The sequence below is a fragment of the Argopecten irradians genome, chromosome 5, assembly GCF_041381155.1.
Source record: "Argopecten irradians isolate NY chromosome 5, Ai_NY, whole genome shotgun sequence".
NCBI classification, from domain to species: domain Eukaryota; kingdom Metazoa; phylum Mollusca; class Bivalvia; order Pectinida; family Pectinidae; genus Argopecten; species Argopecten irradians.
The window spans coordinates 12,374,225-12,399,066 of record NC_091138.1 but is presented as its reverse complement, the minus strand read 5'-3'; the positions used below and the strand labels follow the sequence as shown (position 1 = coordinate 12,399,066).

General features: G+C 33.9%; 1 protein-coding gene across 1 annotated transcript in view; it reads left to right on the top strand.

Annotated features, from left to right (window-relative positions):
* Positions 1-24,842, top strand: part of LOC138322880 (ADP-ribosylhydrolase ARH1-like) — a 33,048-nt gene continuing 8,206 nt past the window's right edge. Inside the window, exons 1-8 of the mRNA XM_069267081.1 lie at positions 1-292; positions 5,831-5,996; positions 15,595-15,648; positions 18,379-18,489; positions 18,760-18,823; positions 19,109-19,165; positions 21,843-21,964; positions 23,045-23,150. Of these exons, the coding sequence (XP_069123182.1) occupies positions 5,834-5,996; positions 15,595-15,648; positions 18,379-18,489; positions 18,760-18,823; positions 19,109-19,165; positions 21,843-21,964; positions 23,045-23,150 (677 nt within the window). The 5' untranslated portion in view covers positions 1-292; positions 5,831-5,833. The remainder of the gene's footprint in view (positions 293-5,830; positions 5,997-15,594; positions 15,649-18,378; positions 18,490-18,759; positions 18,824-19,108; positions 19,166-21,842; positions 21,965-23,044; positions 23,151-24,842) is intronic.

Genomic DNA, 24,842 nt, shown 5'->3' with positions numbered 1-24,842 from the left:
TTACACTTCCTGTCGAGATTCTTTCTACGTGACCACGTACAATGGTCGCAATTGGATTTTAAGCTTTTGGAAATAGACATACACGCAATATAACATGATAATGGTACATTTAGGTCTATACTTGTCGCATACATAGGTATTGTCGCGTAACGTAAGGCCTAAGTTACTTGTCTTGTCAAAGTGAAAGTAGGCAGGGCTTAACAGTTAGGTAGATATTTTTAGAAATGACACGCACTTGACAGTCAGCGCTAACTTTACCAGTTTTGCTGATTCTTAAAGGGAACAAAGATAGGTGAGTCCCAGTTTTTTAAGATATGTTCAATGTGTTAAAGGGACAATTCAGTGAGGCTAATTCAGTTACATAACTACGAAGCAAAATATGACATAAATGTGCTGTTCTACATTCCTCATAAAACATATGACAAGAAATATTGACAAATTTCACGACATTGTTAAGTATTTTGATTGATATAGTTGAAAATCCAAATCATCAATCCTTTTAAGTGGGTACAATATGTACGCCGTACCCATACCTGAGCCAAAGTCATGCACGTTAAACAAATGCAATACATATAACAGTGATTTTTCAGGGTATTTTGGGAAAAAGTTTTTGTAACAAATTGGGAATTTTTAATTGCAAAAAAAAGAGAGCATTTTTGGGAAAAACTTACCCATTACTGAACATGGTATAATAAGTGATTATTGTAAAAGGGGTATAGTTAACCTGTACCCATTCCAACTCGTACCCACCAACTCATACCCAAAATTGGCGAAGTCGTACCCAAAATATTTGGCGAGCTCGTACCCATGATTGGCTAACCCGTACCTATCAAGTTTCATTGTTTTTTTTTTAATTTAATTACATGTATTAATCTTAATTTCTTCTGTGTATGTATATCTGATTCAATATATCACTGGCCTAAATAATGCATAATTGTGTCAACGTTGATATATTACAATACCTGGTAAAATCAGAAAATATCTGGTAACATGCTATATACTTTTCAAAATTACAAATACACTACAATACATTAAACAGTAATGTTATATTAACATACACATGCACTTTGATATATTTTACAAGGTATAACATCTGTAATAATTTTGTGTAAAAGTTACGTATAATTCAAAATCATCTTCCGTGCCCGTTGTGACTTCACACGGCAAATGTTCAATGATTTTAAAAGCTATATCCTTTTTGTTTGACTGACTTGTAAACAAATCCAATGAAACAAAATAGATCGTCGTTTTTAATCAAAGGAGGAAGTCAAATAAAAACAAAACAGAAATTCAATAGAGAAACAATAAAGATTGAGAAAAAATGGGTTGCGTCTTGAATTGTTGCTGCCGTATAAATAATGTAGGTTTTTGTCAAGAAAACACACGTTAATTTTTGTTATATCACAAATAAATCATATTTATAATCAAATATAACTAATGTATAGAATAAATCTTGGTTTAACAGCGCTGTTTATACATCGTTATTTTCTCATGGGTACGGGTTCGCCAAACTTGGGTATGGGTTCGCCATGCTTGGGTACGAGTTCGTCAAATGTGGGTACGAGTTTGTTTGGGATTGCCATAATTCATTGTAAAACAGTAAACTGTTTCATTTTATGAAAAGGTGAGGACCATCACAACAGTTTCAGAGTATTTTGTTTTTAAATTAAACAAAGAGGAGAGAGATTTTCGGGTTTTGTCTGTTTTTTAGAGATTTGATTTGGGAATTTTTCATTGTAACTGGGAACAAATTGGGGGATTGGCATTGGGAATGGGGTCATTTACCGACCCCAATTATATAAGGAGAAAAATCACTGTATAACCACTGAGGAGTTTATGAAATTATTTTTAGACTAGAACATGCATCTAATAAGGTAAACGCACTACTGTAAGAGCGATTTGAGTATAGTCCTAGACTCAAATTTCTTTACTACACAGAGTGGCACTATAGGGCCAGGGTTCGGTAACCAGACATCCCACCACTAAGTGTAATGGCGGACAGTAAGCAAGTTTGAACATTTCACATACATTTCACTCCAGTAGGGCTTTTCTGGGATATCACAGTAAAAGTAACTAATCTAATTTCTATTAGAACTGGTCTGTTTTCGATATATATGTGCAAATTTTAAGACTCTTAGACTGAATTGTCCCTTTAAAATATATAGTGCTAGTACTCTGGTAATTTTATATTATTCTTGCTCCTTATTTACTCCATTCACAACAACCATCTGTCAGAAAGCTTAAGTATGTCCATTGTTCAGAGCTACGCCATCGCAGCTAGTTGGTCACTAGCTACTGTTGTAGAGGACAGGATATCACTATCACTTTTCAGTCAGAAGTTGATATCTTTTCTGCTACAACAGTAGCTAGTTGGATACAACCCTGCATAGGGGCAACAGTCACCGATTTGAGTAACAATTACTCATTTGAGTAATTGTGTAGTTACTCAGTTAGTAGTAACCCAAATGAGGAATTCTGTGAAAACACATAATGTTGTTTTAAAGATTGTTATTAAAAAAGGGCGTCACAATTTTTACAATCCCTTACAACTGATCTAAGACTCTATGTTTATGTGCATGAACTATCACATTCTGTTGTCTCGCTTTACTGTAAGATGACATTTAGGTGTTCTCCATTGACTGCAGCGTCAAATGGGCCTCAAATGGGTACCGGTAACTGTTGCTCATATGCAGAGTTGTGTCCAACCTGGTCAATGGTGTACAAGAACAGGGTAAATACAAATATGATTCCTGCAAAGTGCCTTGACTAGGAATCACACCCGATGTGAACAACTACAGTTCTACCGACCGCATTTTACACTACAGCTGCATGTGTACAATGTACTTCCCTGTTTTCTACAGATTTCCTAAATCTCAACCCTAGACTCTGTGACCACCTTCCATGGGTTATTTAGTAGGGAGCCAATTTAGAAGAACGGAAAATGCACATTCAATTACTTGTTGATTCTCCACTAATTTGCATGTTTTCAGATATAAAAACATAAAAAATGAAAATTGAAAACAAAGTTCTTATGTCTTGTCATCTGTTTGGCAAATATCTCTTCTTTTTAAATCCAAGAGTGCTGCTCCTATCTTTACTCCTAGAAAAGTTCTAATTGTTACAGTCAACCAGCAGTTTTTGGTTAATATCTTTGTTAAAATGAACTTAATTGATGTTTGTCATTAGGAATGCCACATAGTATACACTTCAACTTAATTTTAGCTTCGGTTTTGCACTTTTCTTTCCATTCAAAGACATTTGCTTGTTTCGAAAGCAACCTTTCTATATTTTTAGCCCACCATCATCAGATAGTGGGCTATCAAAATTTGTTTTTGTCCGTGGTCCATCTTTCTTTCATTCGTCAACATTTCTTGTTACCACTTTTCTCAGAAAGGGCTGAAGGGATCTTTCTCAAATTTCATGTACAGGTTCCCATAGTTCCCTAGTTATGCATATTGCATTTTGGTACTGATCGGTGAACAAGATGGCCGCCGGGCAGCTATCTTGGATTTTGATAGTTAAAGTTTTTTACCACTATTTCTCAGAAAGTAGTAAAGGGATCCTTCTCAAATTTCACATGTAGGTTGCCCTAGGGCCCTAGTTGTGTATATTGCATTTCGGTCAACAAGATTGCCAACCGGCCGCCATCTTAGATATTGACAATTGAAGTTTGTTACTGCTATTTCTCAGAAATTAAAAAATTCCTGTGATGTCATCCATTTTGTACAACAGATGTAGTTTCACTATCCAATGATGGTCAGTTGGATAGTTTACTATCCAACAGTATATAGTCAAACATCCAATCATTCCTATCTAGTGATGAACATGTATGACTTTTAAGCATTGAGAACAATAAAAGAATATGAAACAAAGGTTAATTTTACTGTGGTAGACATGTGAGTAAAAATATACAATATATGTACATGTACGTACAGAATCAGATAGAGAAAAATTACAAAAATTACTTTTGCAAAAAATTCAGTTAATTAATAAATATGAAAATGATTCTTCAAACACAATGAACACTTACATAATTGTAGTACAAATCCAAAATATTTTTGTTTGGAGAATCAATGATTTCAATATGAAGGTAATCTTGATTTCTATTTCAAGGCTTTAGAATCGTTACATAATTTCCTTTATGTCTGCATGACACCTCACCTCTCCATAAGTGGGTTGTAAAGGTGTCAAATTATATCCAATGTTAGAGTTTTTGTTCCCAATCATGGATTGGATTCGATCCAAGAACACTTTTGCTCCTTTGGAATTTATAATTTCCTTCTGTCCTTCCATCCGTCTGTCCGTTAACAATTCTTGTTATCACTGTTTCTCAGAAAGTACTGAGGGATCTGTCTAAAATTTGGTATGTAGGTTCCCCTAGGGACCTAGTTATGCATGTTACATTTTGGGACCAATCGGTCAACAATATGGCCGCCAGGCAGCCATCGTGGATTTTGATAGTTAAAGTTTGTTATCGCTATATCTCAGAAAGGACTGAAGAGATCTTACTCAAAATTTATTTGTAGGTTCCCCTAGGGACCTTATTGTGCATATTGCGTTTTGGGACCGATCGGTCAACAAGATAGCCCTCAGGCAGCCATCTTGGATTTTGATATTTAAAGTTTGTTATCGCTATTCCCCAGAAACTGCTGAAGGGATCTTTCTCAAATTTCATATGAAGGTTCCCCTAGGGACCTAGTTATGCATATTGTGTCTTGGGATAGTTAAAGTTTGTTATCGCTATTTCTCAGAGAGTATGGAATGAATCAATCTCAAATTTCACATGTAGGTTCCCCTAGGGCTATAGTTGAACATATTGCATTTTTGGACCGATCGATCAACAAGATGGCCACCAAGGAGCCATCTTTGATTTTGATAGTTGAAGTTTGTTACTGCTATTTGTCAGAAAATGCTGAAGCGATCTGTCTCAAATTTATATGTAGTATGTTTGAAAAGTAGAGAAAAGATCCATCTTTCCATTGTCAGACATAGATCATTCTTTGGTGGGCGTCAAGATCCCTCTGGGATCTCCTGTTTAAATATGAAAATGAAATTAAGAAATCGCTTGTATTTTTTGTGTCTTTTTATAGATTTATTATAATAATACGCTAAAAGGAAATAAACTTTTGAAAAAACTGTGTATTATCTGCTATCCTTATTTTACCGTCAGTTTTACGGACATACATGTATGATATATATTTTCCGAATATTATGATGTCTTTGTATACCATTCACATTTTATATTCAAAGGCGCCAACTTTACTCTTGCGATTTAAATAATGATGCAAGCAACCTCCGTTTCTCCAATATTGATTTTACGTGCACCTGTGATCCATGCCCCATGCAGCCTTCTGATGTAACAAACCCCTGTGGTCTTAGCCATGTTCCATACCTTACAGCTATACACGGACGCAGGTTGATAACCAAATACTAACTCCAGCACGAGCTTGAAACAGGTAGTATTCAAATACTAACCTGTGCCCTGCATTGTATCGGGCAATACATTCAATAACAACTCCAATCAAACAAAGAAGTTATGCGGTAAGCCAGAGAAAAACACCCTATCTCGGGCCTAAAATCTAGGAATAGCTATTAAACTCCAGGATTCAACTACACATATGTAGCGGGATTAGACTAAGTCGATCGTCGATGACCAGGTTGCTCAGTCCAGGTTAGAATCCCGGTCTGGCCGCAACATTTTATCTTCTCCTGTTACACATATAACACCTGTAAGTCAATTTTTATATTGACTGTCATTTTTAAAATTTGAGTTGTATCACAGTGTAAATTTTTTGATCTTGGATTTATTAGAAGTGTCTGGTTGTTACAGGTAATGGCTACTGATATAAGCCAGCGATACCAGGCCTCCATGGTACTTACTGGAGTAGGAGATGCACTTGGGTATTACCACGGGCGCTGGGAGTTTTGTCACAGCGGTAAAGTCATCCATAAAGAACTGGAACAACTTGGAGGCCTCGCAAAGATTACTGTTGCATGTAAGAATACACTTTAACGCTGCTTTTAAAATAGTTTATTTATCATATTACTTAGATGTAAGAATACACATACAATGGAACGCTATTCTTACAACAGTTTATTTATCATATTACCTAGATGTAAGAATACACATACACTGTAACGCTGCTCTTACAATATTTATCATATTACCTAGATGTAAGAATACACATACACTGGAACGCTGTTCTTACAATATTTATCATATTACCTAGATGTAAGAATACACATACACTGGAACGCTGTTCTTACAATATTTATCATATTTACCTAGATGTAAGAATACACATACACTGGAACGCTGTTCTTAAAACATTTATCATATTACATAGATGTAAGAATACACATACACTGGAACGCTGTTCTTACAATATTTATCATATTACATAGATGTAAGAATACACATACACTGTAACGCTGCTCTTACAATATTTATCATATTACATAGATGTAAGAATACACATACACTGGAACGCTGTTCTTACAATATTTTATCATATTACCTAGATGTAAGAATACACATACACTGGAACGCTGTTCTTACAATATTTATCATATTACATAGATGTAAGAATACACATACACTGTAACGCTGTTCTTACAATATTTATCATATTACATAGATGTAAGAATACACATACACTGGAACGCTGTTCTTACAATATTTATCATATTACCTAGATGTAAGAATACACATACACTGGAACGCTGTTCTTACAATATTTATCATATTACCTAGATGTAAGAATACACATACACTGTAACGCTGCTCTTACAACAGTTTATTTATCATATTACCTAGATGTAAGAATACACATACACTGGAACGCTGTTCTTACAATATTTATCATATTACCTAGATGTAAGAATACACATACACTGGAACGCTGTTCTTACAACATTTATCATATTACCTAGATGTAAGAATACACATACACTGTAACGCTGCTCTTACACCAGTTTATTTATCATATTACCTAGATGTAAGAATACACATACACTGGAACGCTGTTCTTACAATATTTATCATATTACCTAGATGTAAGAATACACATACACTGGAACGCTGTTCTTACAATATTTATCATATTACCTAGATGTAAGAATACACATACACTGGAACGCTGTTCTTACAATATTTATCATATTACCTAGATGTAAGAATACACATACACTGGAACGCTGTTCTTACAATATTTATCATATTACCTAGATGTAAGAATACACATACACTGGAACGCTGTTCTTACAACATTTATCATATTACCTAGATGTAAGAATACACATACACTGGAACGCTGTTCTTACAATATTTATCATATTACCTAGATGTAAGAATACACATACACTGGAACGCTGTTCTTACAATATTTATCATATTACCTAGATGTAAGAATACACATACACTGGAACGCTGTTCTTACAATATTTATCATATTACCTAGATGTAAGAATACACATACACTGTAACGCTGCTCTTACAATATTTATCATATTACCTAGATGTAAGAATAAACATACACTGTAACGCTGCTCTTACAACAGTTTATTTATCATATTACCTAGATGTAAGAATACACATACACTGGAACGCTGTTCTTACAATATTTATCATATTACCTAGATGTAAGAATACACATACACTGGAACGCTGTTCTTACAACATTTATCATATTACCTAGATGTAAGAATACACATACACTGGAACGCTGTTCTTACAACATTTATCATATTACCTAGATGTAAGAATACACATACACTGGAATGCTGTTCTTACAACATTTATCATATTACCTAGATGTTGTACCACTTCTCTGTTCAGTCTCGGTGGACACAAGCAATGACAGACTTAATCAAGTCAGTTGTTATTGCAATGATTATAGTCAAGTTGCAGCTTTCATTAAATCCTATACCAAATGATAAGATTATGACCGTCATGCAGTCTAATTTTCAACCAAATAATGTGATTTTAAGATAAATTATTTTCACAACATTACCAGTAACAGGCATTAATATTTTTGATATGACTAATTCGCGTCATTTAAAATATCTGTACAAAAAATGCATTTTACACACCAGTAAACAACAAACAATAACAATCATTCCTTAAGTATTACCAGGATAGAATGTTTATCTTTAACTGATGTTTATAATATTGTAGTACCAGGGTGGAATGTTTATCTTTAACTGATGTTTATAATATTGTAGTACCAGGGTGGAATATTTATCTTTAACTGATGTTTATAATGTTGTAGTACCAGGATGGAATGTTTATCTTTAACTGATGTTTATAATATTGTAGTACCAGGGTGGAATGTTTATCTTTAAATGATGTTTATAATGTTGTAGTACCAGGGTGGAATGTTTATCTTTAACTGATGTTTATAATATTGTAGTACCAGGGTGGAATGTTTATCTTTAACTGATGTTTATAATATTGTAGTACCAGGGTGGAATGTTTATCTTTAACTGATGTTTATAATATTGTAGTACCAGGGTGGAATGTTTATCTTTAACTGATGTTTATAATATTGTAGTACCAGGGTGGAATGTTTATCTTTAACTGATGTTTATAATATTGTAGTACCAGGGTGGAATGTTTATCTTTAACTGATGTTTATAATGTTGTAGTACCAGGATGGAATGTTTATCTTTAACTGATGTTTATAATATTGTAGTACCAGGGTGGAATATTTATCTTTAACTGATGTTTATAATATGCCAGGATGGAATGTTTATCTTTAACTGATGTTTATAATATTGTAGTACCAGGGTGGAATATTTATCTTTAACTGATGTTTATAATATTGTAGTACCAGGATGGAATGTTTATCTTTAAATGATGTTTATAATGTTGTAGTACCAGGGTGGAATGTTTATCTTTAACTGATGTTTATAATATTGTAGTACCAGGGTGGAATATTTATCTTTAACTGATGTTTATAATATTGTAGTACCAGGATGGAATGTTTATCTTTAAATGATATTTATAATGTTGTAGTACCAGGGTGGAATGTTTATCGTTTAACTGATGTTTATAATATTGTAGTACCAGGGTGGAATGTTTATCGTTTAACTGATGTTTATAATATTGTAGTACCAGGGTGGAATGTTTATCTTTAACTGATGTTTATAATATTGTAGTACCAGGGTGGAATGTTTATCTTTAACTGATGTTTATAATATTGTAGTACCAGGGTGGAATGTTTATCTTTAACTGATGTTTATAATATTGTAGTACCAGGGTGGAATGTTTATCTTTAACTGATGTTTATAATGTTGTAGTACCAGGGTGGAATGTTTATCTTTAACTGATGTTTATAATATTGTGGTACCAGGGTGGAATATTTATCTTTAACTGATGTTTATAATGTTGTAGTACCAGGGTGGAATGTTTATCTTTAACTGATGTTTATAATATTGTGGTACCAGGGTGGAATATTTATCTTTAACTGATGTTTATAATATTGTAGTACCAGGGTGGAATGTTTATCTTTAACTGATGTTTATAATATTGTAGTACCAGGGTGGAATGTTTATATTTAACTGATGTTTATAATGTTGTAGTACCAGGGTGGAATGTTTATCTTTAACTGATGTTTATAATATTGTAGTACCAGGGTGGAATGTTTATCTTTAACTGATGTTTATGATATTGTAGTACCAGGGTGGAATGTTTATATTTAACTGATGTTTACAATGTTGTAGTTACCAGGGTGGAATGCTTATATTTAACTGATGTTTATAATGTTGTAGTACCAGGGTGTAATGTTTATCTTTAACTGATGTTTATAATATTGTAGTACCAGGCTGGAATGTTTATCTTTAACTGATGTTTATAATATTGTAGTACCAGGATGGAATGTTTATCTTTAACTGATGTTTATAATATTGTAGTACCAGGGTGGAATGTTTATATTTAACTTATGTTTATAATATTGTAGTACCAGGATGGAATGTTTATCTTTAACTGATGTTTATAATATTGTAGTACCAGGGTGGAATATTTATCTTTAACTGATGTTTATAATATTGTAGTACCAGGATGGAATGTTTATCTTTAACTGATGTTTATAATGTTGTAGTACCAGGGTGGAATTTTTATCTTTCACTGATGTTAATAATGTTGTAGTACCAGGGTGGAATGTTTATCGTTTAACTGATGTTTATAATGTTGTAGTACCAGGGTGGAATGTTTATCTTTAACTGATGTTTATAATATTGTAGTACCAGGGTGGAATGTTTATATTTAACTGATGTTTACAATGTTGTAGTACCAGGGTGGAATGCTTATATTTAACTGATGTTTATAATGTTGTAGTACCAGGGTGGAATGTTTACCTTACACTGATGTTTATAATATTGTAGTACCAGGGTGGAATATTTATCTTTAACTGATGTTTATAATATTGTAGTACCAGGATAGAATGTTTATCTTTAACTGATGTTTATAATGTTGTAGTACCAGGGTGGAATGTTTATCTTTAACTGATGTTTATAATATTGTAGTACCAGGCTGGAATGTTTATCTTTAACTGATGTTTATAATATTGTAGTACCAGGGTGGAATGTTTATCTTTAACTGATGTTTATAATATTGTAGTACCAGGGTGGAATATTTATCTTTAACTGATGTTTATAATATTGTAGTACCAGGGTGGAATGTTTATCTTTAACTGATGTTTATAATATTGTAGTACCAGGGTGGAATGTTTATCTTTAACTGATGTTTATAATGTTGTAGTACCAGGGTGGAATGCTTATCTTTAATTGATGTTTATAATGTTGTAGTACCAGGGTGGAATGTTTATCTTTAACTGATGTTTATAATATTGTAGTACCAGGGTGGAATGTTTATCTTTAATTAGGGCCCTGCATCGAGATGCGGATGCCCTATAGTAATCAGGTTGTCCGTCCGTCCGTCCGTCTGTCCGTCCGTCCGTCCGTCTGTCCGTTTTTTTTCTTTTGCACATTAATGATGGAAGGGAGTGGAGTATTTTCCCCATATTTTACATGATGATTCCCCATCCATCCTAGATCTGCTTGGTAATTTTTCAGGCTGAAATTAAATTAAAAAATCGGCCATCTTGGATTTTAACATTTAAAAAAATCACAATGTTGTTGCTCTTAACTGATAAACATTTTGTTATAACATTATGATGCAAAGTTGTTCAGAATTAAACAAGGAGTTGACTGTCCAAAGGTAAGGTCATGGGCCAAGGTTACTAAGTCAAAGGTCAAGGTCAAATTTAACAAGCAAATATTTGTAGATCTTATGTGATGGGTAAGAAATAACATTTACTATGAACTAGTATACAATATTCACTTAGAACAGTTTCATCTAACTTGATATTTTTTTTCAGAATTTATCCTGAAGTAAGTTTTTCCAGAGACAAAGAAAAGATATACCATTCCACAGAGTTTATTTGCAGATACAACTCTTATGGAAAAAAAACTTTTACATGATTAAAATATTTGAGCAAGACCTTTATTCCCTTCCTTTCACATTTGTTATGTGTTTCTTCAGCAAACTATGAGGTTTACCTTGTTTAAAAGGGATATTTGAGTTAATTGTATGCTCTTAATGTAATGTTAGCTTGGAATCAGGATTCAAGTTAAATACTTGGAAGACTTTTTCCAAAGAATTATAATAATGTATCATCATCGGTTTCCCAATTAATGTTGACATTAATTATTTATTAGCAACATATAGCTAACACGGAAGAATTCGTTGTCAAAATACTACTTTTCCACTTAAGAACGTCAGACACATAGCGGGGCCCTTTCTGACGTGTCAGTGTTCTAGTTGATGTTTACAATGTTATAGTACCAGGGTGGAATGTTTTTCTTTAACTGATGTTTATAATATTGTAGTACCAGGGTGGAATGTTTATCTTTAACTGATGTTTATAATGTTGTAGTACCAGGGTGGAATGTTTATCTTTAACTGATGTTTATAATGTTGTAGTACCAGGATGGAATATTTATCTTTAACTGATGTTTATAATATTGTAGTACCAGGGTGGAATGTTTATCGTTTAACTGATGTTTATAATATTGTAGTACCAGGGTGGAATATTTATCTTTAACTGATGTTTAAATGTTGTATACCGGGTGGATGTTGTTTAACTGATGTATAATATTGTAATACCAGGGTGGAATGTTTATCTTTAACTGATGTTTATAATATTGTAGTACCAGGGTGGAATATTTATCTTTAACTGATGTTTATAATGTTGTAGTACCAGGGTGGAATGTTTATCTTTAACTGATGTTTATAATATTGTAGTACCAGGGTGGAATGTTTATCTTTAAATGATGTTTATTATGTTGTAGTACCAGGGTGGAATGTTTATCTTTAACTGATGTTTATAATATTGTAGTACCAGGGTGGAATGTTTATCTTTAAATGATGTTTATAATGTTGTAGTACCAGGGTGGAATGTTTATCTTTAAATGATGTTTATAATATTGTAGTACCAGGGTGGAATGTTTATCTTTAACTGATGTTTATAATGTTGTAGTACCAGGGTGGAATGTTTATCTTTAACTGATGTTTATAATGTTGTAGTACCAGGGTGGAATGTTTATCTTTAACTGATGTTTATAATGTTGTAGTACCAGGGTGGAATGTTTATCTTTAAATGATGTTTATAATGTTGTAGTACCAGGGTGGAATGTTTATCTTTAACTGATGTTTATAATATTGTAGTACCAGGGTGGAATGTTTATCTTTAACTGATGTTTATAATGTTGTAGTACCAGGGTGGAATGTTTATCTTTAACTGATGTTTATAATATTGTAGTACCAGGGTGGAATGTTTATCTTTAACTGATGTTTATAATGTTGTAGTACCAGGGTGGAATGTTTATCTTTAACTGATGTTTATAATGTTGTAGTACCAGGGTGGAATGTTTATATTTAACTGATGTTTATAATGTTGTAGTACCAGGGTGGAATGTTTATATTTAACTGATGTTTATAATGTTGTAGTACCAGGGTGGAATGTTTATCTTTAACTGATGTTTATAATATTGTAGTACCAGGGTGGAATTTTATCTTTAACTGATGTTTATAATGTAGTACAGGATGGAATGTTTAACTGATTTTATAATTTGTAGTACCAGGGTGGAATGTTTATCTTTAACTGATGTTTACAATGTTGTAGTACCAGGGTGGAATGTTTATCTTTAACTGATGTTTATAAATTTGTAGTACCAGGGTGGAATGTTTATCTTTAACTTATGTTTATAATGTTGTAGTACCAGGGTGGAATGTTTATCTTTAACTGATGTTTATAATGTTGTAGTACCAGGGTGGAATGTTTATCTTTAACTGATGTTTATAATGTTGTAGTACCAGGGTGGAATGTTTATCTTTAACTGATGTTTATAATGTTGTAGTACCAGGGTGGAATATTTATCTTTAACTGATGTTTATAATGTTGTAGTACCAGGGTGGAATGTTTATCTTTAACTGATGTTTATAATGTTGTAGTACCAGGGTGGAATGTTTATCTTTAACTGATGTTTATAATATTGTAGTACCAGGGTGGAATGTTTATCTTTAACTGATGTTTATAATGTTGTAGTACCAGGGTGGAATGTTTATCTTTAACTGATGTTTATAATGTTGTAGTACCAGGGTGGAATGTTTATCTTTAACTGATGTTTACAATGTTGTAGTACCAGGGTGGAATGTTTATCTTTAACTGATGTTTATAATATTGTAGTACCAGGGTGGAATGTTTATCTTTAACTGATGTTTATAATGTTGTAGTACCAGGGTGGAATGTTTATCTTTAACTGATGTTTATAATGTTGTAGTACCAGGGTGGAATGTTTATATTTAACTGATGTTTATAATGTTGTAGTACCAGGGTGGAATGTTTATATTTTAACTGATGTTTATAATGTTGTAGTACCAGGGTGGAATGTTTATCTTTAACTGATGTTTATAATATTGTAGTACCAGGGTGGAATGTTTATATTTAACTGATGTTTATAATATTGTAGTACCAGGGTGGAATGTTTATCTTTAACTGATGTTTATAATATTGTAGTACCAGGGTGGAATGTTTATCTTTAACTGATGTTTATAATGTTGTAGTACCAGGGTGGAATGTTTATCTTTAACTGATGTTTATAATGTTGTAGTACCAGGGTGGAATGTTTATCTTTAACTGATGTTTATAATGTTGTAGTACCAGGGTGGAATGTTTATCTTTAACTGATGTTTATAATATTGTAGTACCAGGGTGGAATGTTTATCTTTAACTGATGTTTATAATGTTGTAGTACCAGGGTGGAATGCTTATATTTAACTGATGTTTATAATATTGTAGTACCAGGGTGGAATGTTTACCTTACACTGATGTTTATAATGTTGTAGTACCAGGGTGGAATGTTTTTCTTTAACTGATGTTTATAATGTTGGTGTACCAGGGTGGAATGTTTATCTTTAACTGATGTTGATAATGTTGTAGTACCAGGGTGGAATGTTTATCTTTAACTGATGTTTATAATGTTGTAGTACCAGGGTGGAATGTTTATCTTTAACTGATGTTTATAATATTGTAGTACCAGGGTGGAATGTTTATCTTTAACTGATGTTTATAATATTGTAGTACCAGGGTGGAATGTTTATCTTTAACTGATGTTTATAATGTTGTAGTACCAGGGTGGAATGTTTATATTTAACTGATATTTATAATATTGTAGTACCAGGGTGGAATGTTTATCTTTAACTGATGTTTATAATATTGTAGTACCAGGGTGGAATGTTTATCTTTAACTGATGTTTATAATATTGTAGTACTAGGGTGGAATGTTTATCTTTAACTGATGTTTATAATATTGTAGTACCAGGGTGGAATGTTTATCTTTAACTGATGTTTATAATGTTGTAGTACCAGGGTGGAATGTTTATCTTTAACTGATGTTTATAATGTTGTAGTACCAGGGTGGAATGTTTATCTTTAACTGATGTTTATAATATTGTAGTACCAGGGTGGAATATTTATCTTTAACTGATGTTTATAATATTGTAGTACCAGGGTGGAATGTTTATCTTTAAATGATGTTTATAATGTTGTAGTATATGTACCAGGGTGGAATGTTTATCTTTAACTGATGTTTATAATGTTGTAGTACCAGGGTGGAATGTTTATCTTTAACTGATGTTTATAATGTTGTAGTATATGTACCAGGGTGGAATGTTTATCTTTAACTGATGTTTATAATATTGTAGTACCAGGGTGGAATGTTTATATTTAACTGATATTTATAATGTTGTAGTACCAGGGTGGAATGTTTATCTTTAACTGATGTTTATAATATTGTAGTACCAGGGTGGAATGTTTATCTTTAACTGATGTTTATAATATTGTAGTACCAGGGTGGAATGTTTATCTTTAACTGATGTTTATAATATTGTAGTACCAGGGTGGAATGTTTATCTTTAACTGATGTTTATAATGTTGTAGTACCAGGGTGGAATGTTTATATTTAACTGATGTTTATAATATTGTAGTACCAGGGTGGAATGTTTATCTTACACTGATGTTTATTATATTGCAGTACCGGCGTGGAATGTAAGTGACGATACAGTTATGACCTTAGCCACTGCTGAGGGTAAGTCTGTATTGACAAAATATTGTCTATGCTATCATCTTAGGTTTGACTTATTCAAAGATGGTTTGAGTTTTTAGTCAACATTAGCCTTCGAGTCAGGATGACCTATTGTCATCATGCATCCTTCCTCGTCTTGCGCAGTGCGCTGTCTGCTAAGCATAAATTTTTCATTCAAAAGACTTCTCAATAACCCAAAGGCCCAGGGTACTGATATTTGGCCTGTAGCATGCTGGGATGAAGGGGGCTTTTTTGTACAAATAAAGGACATTGACCTTAATCAAGGGCACAGAGGCCAAACAGACTAAAATCTTTTAAATAACTTTTTCTCAAGAACTAAAAGGCCAAGGGTACTCATATTGGGCCTGCAGCATGCTGGGATGAAGGTTTATTAAGTTCAAATGAATAGCCTTGATCATCATTCAAGGTCACAGAGGTCAAATAGGCTAAAATCTTTAATCAACTTCTTGTGAATAACTAAGAGGCCTAGAGACCTGATATTGGGCTGTTGACATGCTGGGATGAATGGCTATGAATGGCTACCAAATAAAATAAAAGTAGTAAAATAACACTACTACACATCCTTCCTCGTCTTGCGCAGTGCGCTGTCTGCTAAGCATAAATTTTTCATTCAAAAGACTTCTCAATAACCCAAAGGCCCAGGGTACTGATATTTGGCCTGTAGCATGCTGGGATGAAGGGGGCTTTTTTGTACAAATAAAGGACATTGACCTTAATCAAGGGCACAGAGGATAAACAGACTAAAATCTTTTAAATAACTTTTTCTCAAGAACTAAAAGGCCAAGGGTACTCATATTGGGCCTGCAGCATGCTGGGATGAAGGTTTATTAAGTTCAAATGAATAGCCTTGATCATCATTCAAGGTCACAGAGGTCAAATAGGCTAAAATCTTTAATCAACTTCTTGTGAATAACTAAGAGGCCTAGAGACCTGATATTGGGCTGTTGACATGCTGGGATGAATGGCTACCAAATTTGTTCAAATGAATGAACTTGACCTTCATCCAAGGTCACAGGCACAAAATAGGCTAAAATCTTGAAACAACTTCTTGTGAATAACTAAGAGGCCTAGAGACCTGATATTGGACTTGTAGCATGGTGAGGATCAAGGGAACTTCATTCATGGCCTAATTCATCAAATGTATGAATACCTTAACTTTTGCTATTAAAAGAGTTCTTTTGTTTTGCCTTAATTGTTTGCCACTGCTATATTCTTTAGGTGTGTATTGTGCCAATAGTCAGATGACCGTTAAGGCCCATGGGCCTCTTGTTGTCTAAAGCTCAGTTAAATAAACATACTATTAGTGTTGGACCAATTCTCAATTTTATTCAATGATCGATCGATTATGATTTTTCCAAAGACTATCGATTATGAAAGGTAAGAATCAATTTTCAAGATGGGAAATAACTCATGCTTATTTTATACTGTATTGAACCTTTATTATGTAATAAAAAATGTGCAATACCTCATTTCAGAATGCCTTAGACATAGTAAATACACAATAATTTGAATTGAGAAAAAACCTTTACTAAAATTCTTCAAAAAACTAAAAGTCAAATATAAAGATATAGGAGAGTATTTGTAAGTAGTATCCATTTATAAAATTGATAATTAGTAGGTTGTCCTAAACTCATACCACTACTAACTATATTGACACTTATATTTCTATCATATATAACATGAAATAAGCTTCCCATATTTTGTTCAGTGTGACACAAGATAGGTTAATAATTTTTTCTCATTAGAATAAATACAGTTTATTAGTGATAATTAGGTCATCTGACCCGAAGGGTCATTATGACCTATAGTCATTGTGCTTCGTCCATCGTTGTGCACCATGCATTGTGCATAAACTTTTGCATTTCAAACTCTACTCCTCCTCAACCGCAAAGTGAATTTCAATCATATTTGGTTTGAAACATTATTGGCAAAGGACAATCAAACCTAGTCTGACCCCTAGGATGGAAGAGGTAGGGGTCCAAAAGGGGAAACTTAATCAGCTTTATCAGAGAAAAATCCTACTCCTACTATGAATGGCACCAAATTTGTTTCGAAACATCATTGGGGAAAGGTTATCATATTTTATATAAATGAGCCTGGTCTGACCCCTGCGGAAGGAGGGGCAGGAAATTTTGCTTTAAAATCTGACTCCTCCTTAATCCTTGAATTGGTTACAAACATGTTTGCCTTGGAACATCATCTGTAGAAACAAATTATTCAAATGAATGACCTTGATGGCCATTCAAGATAACAGGGGTCAAATAGGCTAAAATCTGGAAACAACTTTGAATAATAAGAGGTCTAGAGACCTGATATTGGGCCTGCAGCATACTAGCTAAAATGAAGTTTGTTGAAGTGAATGAAGGTCAAAGTCATCAAATATTTCAGAAACTTACAGCTTCAACATGGAGTTTCTTGTATCACCTTAATTGTTAGCCACTACTGTATACTGTGACTATGTTGTTTTGTGCCAATAGTCAGATGACTGTTAAGGCCCATGGGCCTCTTGTTTTAGTTTTCTACTTAATTGGAAGCAACATCTAGTTTACTCTGTGTTACAGCCTTAGTCATGATATGAACTTGTCAATGAAATTATCTCAAATTAAAATCACTTCTCAGAATGCTAATTTTGAAATATGTCTGTTATAGTTTCCCTTGAAGATTGTTTATTTTAACCTCTTGTGGTATAAAATATTGTATCTTCTTTTACAGCACTTATGAAATGGGGTCGTGAGAGCTCTGATAATGATAAGACACATCTCTTCAGAATACTGGCTCGAATGTATATTTCCTGTATGGATGACATGGGTGGAAGAGCACCAGGTATGTAATTTTTGTACACCTAGACGGGTTTTAATTGTTTATTTGATGGGCTTGCAGGATAAATCTAGCTAATATGTTTCTAGGAGAAACTGCTTGGTTTGATTTCTTGGCATATATCCTATCAGAACCATTTGGAGAATAGAGAATGGTTTACCATAGTAACAATCAATAATATCATTTTCTTTTACTTTGATGTAATTTTTAGATAATTATTATCAATTTAAAGAAAGTTTTCCTAGGAATACATGACCTATATGTAATCTTTTTTAGGAATGACATGTATGACAGCTACACGTTTTCTAGGGTCAAGCTACAAGATTCCTTTTAATCCAAGGTATGATTTTCAATCCAATCTTATTTGTTACCAATCTCGTATGAGTGAATTTGTACGTGATCTCTGCACATTCTCACTTCCTTGGTAATGTTTACTGATAAAGAAGTATCAACAGTTTTACTTCGGCCATTTCATCCTAGTTCCATTCAGATTTCAGAGCAAAGCATTACAAATTTTATTTTTTGTAAAATTATTTATTTGAAAAATTAAGTTTATAAACTGAACATGTTAGGGACTACTACTGCAATGAGTTATATAACTTACAGACCTTTACCTTGATTACAGAGGGGGAGGTTGTGGGGCTGCCATGAGGGCCATGTGTATCGGACTCAGGTTTCCAAGGTAATGGTATATGTCCTAAAGGAAATTAGTTACAAGTTTTAGATTTATGTTGTTTCCATGCTGTTGAAGTGCCATTACTTGCTAGGGGTTCCACAATATGGTAAAACCGTACAATGATATATTGCAATAGTGTGTTGATGTATTGCAATACATATTGCAATATTTTGACCCCCATGCGCATAGCACTTGGATCAAAACTTTTGCATGACCCAAACTATTTTTAGGTTATCTGACCCGAAGGGTCAGGATGACCTATAGTCATCATGTTTTGTCCGTCGTCGTCCGCCGTGCGCCGTGCGTTAACTTTTCAAATTTTCCGCCATCTTGAAAACACATTTTGAACTTCTTCTCAAGTTCTACCGGTGCGATTTGACTGAAACTTGCATGAAATGATCCTGACATGGTCCAAACAAAGTGTTGTTATTTTTCGGGTCGATCCGAAATCCAAGATGGCAGCCACAGCCGCCATCTTGAAAACACATTTTGAACTTCTTCTCAAGTTCTACCGGTGCGATTTGGCTGAAACTTGCATGAAATGATCCTGACATGGTCCCGACAAAGTGTTGTTATTTTTCAGGTCGATCTGAAATCCAAGATGGCCGCCACAGCCGCCATCTTGAAAACACATTTTGAACTTCTTCTCAAGTTCTACTGGTGCGATTTGGCTGAAACTTGCATGAAATGATCCTGACATGGTCCCGAGAAAGTGTTGTTATTTTTCGGGTTGATCCGAAATCCGAGATGGCCGCCACAGCCGCCATCTTGAAAACATATTTCGAACTTCTTATCAAGTTTTACCAGTGCAATTTGGCTGAAACTTGCATGAAATGATCCTGACATGGTCCCAACAAAGTATTGTTACATCTCTGGTTGATCACAAATCGAAGATGGCTACCATGACACTATATCTAATTAATTTCTTATATGTTAAGGCCCTTGGGCCTCTTGTTTGAAATAAAATTTGTTGAAAGAAATTGAAAATGATCCTGACATGGTCCTGACAAAGTGACACCATATATAATTAATTTTACTATTGCCAAGGTAATCAGATGACCGTTAAGGCCCTTTGGGCCTCTTGTTTCAGTATGAATATACAAAATCTTGACTTTGGATATTTTCACGGTTCATTCAAGTGGCAACACTGGACAGCAAACGGTACATTTATTATCATTGTAGTTTTAAACTTGAAAGGCTAATTAAAAAAATCAATAACAACAACAAATACTGTCAACTGTGTTTCGTTTCACCATGCCGTCTTGAATTAACGTTAGCTCGGCGTTTGTATGCGGGTGGCAATTGGCACGCCTGCTTACAAACACTCAAGTGATACAGACTTTAGTCAGTCAAAATTTCTGAGAAACATGAAAGCGAAAGCAGGCAAAACTTAAAATGGAAAAGATAATAGCTAAAAACAAAGCATGATGCACGGTAATAGCATTAAACAAGTGCTGTATGTATCGCTGAAAAACTGATCATCATATTCAATTGCAATGTTATATTGTTTTCCAATGTATTGCAATATACCAATATAATGGTAAACCCCGGCACCCCTATTACTTGCCCATACTACTCAGAGTCATACTGGGGTTGCTAGGTAATATATAACTCTATTTTACAATGTAACACAGCTCACACATGCTATACAATAACGTGAGGTCATAAATAAAGTTGGGAAACGGCTGGTCTAATCTCCAGGAGGGACAGGACAACTAAGCTAAATTTTTGTCATAGGATAATCCTATTTTGTATAAATGCATGAGGCTGTAGGTGTGGTCTGAGTGGAAAGAGGTGCGAGGCTCCAAAAAGGGAATCTTTATTGAATTTTTGCTATAAAGTCCTATAAGTCGTCTTTTTTACTCAGTATACTGTTATGAAAACTGTCAGATGACTGTCAAGGCTAGTGGAATTCTTGTTCAAACAATTTTTAATTCAAATGTGATAATGAGATCGGACTCTGGTGCCTAAGGGATGTGAGTGTTATGTGGTTGCAATATTAATTACCATATTAACCATAATTAGCACCTCTCCCCTATAACTGCTCTTTCCTTTTTATGGAGAAGAGTTGAAGTTGTATAAATGCCTCCATCTCATGGATTTAAAAAAGTTTTACATTTGATGCTTCTAACATCAGCATTGTATTCCATATTACATTAAGTTGTGAGTTATATAAAAGTAAATCACAGCATGATAATGTGTCTCAAAGGAAGGCAAATGCATGTTTACTGTAACAGATTAATATACAATGAGTACAGAAAGATTTATAATATGATTAACTTGTTTCGTTCACAACTTATATTTTGGTTCATTAATAAGCACTCCCTTTTTTACAATTATTTAAGCACCTTTTGCTCTAATTATGGTGAATATGGTATTAAAAATAAATTTCTTCCATAGGTCATCGTCTATTTGGAAATTATCACAGTTATACAAATGTAGTTAATACCAATTTTCATCAAAATCTATACATACAATGTATTTACTTATGTTATCATGCTTAAAAAGCTACCTAGATAAGTCATAGCTGACAAAAGATGATGGACATTTCTATATAGGTCATTGCAAGGCTCAGTTTACATGAACCAAGTCTGAAATAGATTACTTAAAGGAATATTCTACCTGATTATTTTTGGAAGTTCTACCTGATTATTTTGGAATATTCTACCTGATTATTATTCAGACCAGAAGATATAGATGATCTGGTAGCTGTGAGTATAGAGAGCGGACGAATGACACATCACCACCCGACAGGCTATCTGGGCGCCTTCGCTGGGGCCTTGTTTGTTTCATATGCTTTACAAGGTAGAATACAGTGTGTTATCCAGGAATACCATGGTGTTAAATTGATCTATGTCTAATCTTTACATATGTAGTCTTAACTAAGTTGTTTCCTTAACTCTATAAATCAATAGCTCGTAGACAGCTTTCATCTATTGTAAATAAATGTGATGATTACAATGTTCCAGTAGACAGCCTTCCATTCCTAAATATTTTCTTTCCAGTTAGCCATGCCCTGAGTTTCAGTTTTTTCCATTTCGGGGGGGGGGGGGGGGGGGGGGGGGGACCTGGGGTTAATTGCTCGTTTGTTCTCCGTTGAAATAATACACTTCGACGTCAAAACATATATTAACAGATTCAGATTGACATTAAGATACATTATCTTATGCTTAGTACTCCATTCCGTAAAATGAAAGTCGTATATACATACAGTAGGATTAGCCTAGGCCTAATGTTGTAAGTAGCCTAGGTGTAAATTTTAAAAATAAATATCAAACGTATTCACTATTCAATGGCTCCAGACGCTTAATGTATGTTATTTGATTGTTTCCTACTCTCCTATACCGTGTTTATATTGAAACTTTAAAAGTTTAAACTGTAGTCATCAGCTGGAAGTCGTCATCATCTTTGTTAGAAACCTAAACAATCAACGTCGTCTGTCACATTTTGTGGTTACGCTTCAAACTAAGGTCATCAAAGTGTTTGTTTCAAAGCGCCAGGAACACTAAGCGTTTTGGTAACGTCGACGATAACGTTATTTAAAAATAACCGTGCAATATACTTTTTCTATAAACTACTTCCGGAAAAATCGTGCAATATAGTTTTTTATCGGTGATCACGTGGCGTGTTTTTGACCAATGAGAAGTGACAAAAAAATACAGAAAAATAATAATCCTAAATATTTTCTTTCCAGTTAGCCATGCCCTGAGTTTCAGTTTTATAATATTTACTTGCTTACATTATCATGTTTTATGTGCTGTATCTCATCCACTGACATATAAAAATGATTACATAAACTTTCCATTTCTAGTTAGTAACTTTCCTCTTCCACTCTAACTTCTAAATAAGTAATTTTTGGTATTGAGAGATATTTCTGAATTTCAGGGAAGCCTGTTAAGAGCTGGGGAGCATCTTTATTGAATGAGCTACCTCGATGTCAAGAGTACATCACAAAATCTGGACACTGCGTTGAGGAAAATACACGGGCAATGTAAGTCTACATATTATGCATTTATAACTAGGGTTAAGAAATAAGATGGTGGGCTGTGTTAGTGTATAGTACATATTCTGAATGATAAAGACAGGCACAATCAATGTGAATGGGTATATATGTTAAAGATGCTCCACCTCTGACAAATTGTAATTTTTCTTTTTCAAAAACAGGAACAGACAATTTAGTATTTTCCATCAGTTACAAAAGTTTCTTACCATTACCAACATCAATAAAAAGATAAAAATATTAAAAATGTATCCCGAAAAAAATTCCGTGCCTATATCCCATATGGAATGCAGCACTGATTGTGCATGTAATGAAAGCAAAATAAATTATTTGAAATTATTTTTGTGTTGCTTAGACATATATACATGATTAAATACCAATTATTGTTCAAATGATGTTTGTCATTTATGCTCCGTCCATGGTGGATTATCTTTAACAAGAATAAAACATTAACCATTGATTATGTGTGTAAATAATTTAAACTCATTAACCCCTGAAATTTCATAATGAACTACTCATCCTTAGGATAAAAAGAGTTTGTGTGTCTTCAGGGTGGATGAGGTAATAAAAAACACACATTATTTACTAGTACATTACACATGGTGGGTACAGGCCTTGAAAAGTCCTTGAATTTATGTGTTGGCTTTGAAAGTCCTTAACTTAAGAATTTTGCTTTGAAAAGTCCTTGAATTAACCAAAAGGCCTTGAAAAGTCCTTGAAAAATACATTTGTTCTAAAATGACATTAGAATTGTACCTGCTGTCCCTATTGCATGATCGTAAAAGGCGACTAAATTTAGGATCTTATCTTTTCTCTTCTTCCTAACTGACTTTATCTTTCCTAATGCCACCATTGGCACCGCCTCACTTTTGGCCTTGAGTTGAGCGTTCGCCCTTGTGAGGAAGGCTCTGGGTTCTGTCCCCTGGCTGAGACACACCAAAGTCTTTAAAAGTGGTAGTTTCTGCTCCTGCTTACCGCTCAGGATACAGGGAGTGGGACGACTGGTTTGCCCGTTGTCAGTATAATGTGACCGGGTTGGGTGTGTTGCTTGGTGTCTTCGTCGGCATGCTTCAGTGATATAGCACTATAAAATGGGCAACAGTTCCACTATACAAGAAGACACAACATGAATATACCACAGTCTCCCACAACACGCACCTCGCACAACATATACGCAACACATCGCATACATGGGAGGCAGTCCTTACATGACCAAGGCTGTTAATAGGACGTTAATTAATCAAACAAACAAACAAACAAATAAAATGACATTTGATTCCTCATTCAAAATTTGTTTTATAGCGAAAAATGAACATGAAATTTGATCAGACTTGCGGCAGAAGTATTGTGGGAATCAACTTGAAATCCATATTTTTAATTCCGGACTCTGGACTGTGTTCTTGTTCTGATTCAGACATATGCCAGAACTTCATTTAATGAACTATTTCTTCATTCATAATCAACAGTGATGGTAAATGATCAATTAAGCTATTGTTCAAGAATTTGTAGCCAAAAGAACATTTGATTTTTGTTTTGATTGATTCTAAATTTGATTTGTCCTTGAATATTTGTAACCATGTTACACCATAGACCAAAGTAATATGATAGATGTTTATTTGTAGTGCGCACACTTTTAGTTTTATCAAGGTTTCGAGTAGCCAGGTGCTGTGGGTAGGGAAGGGT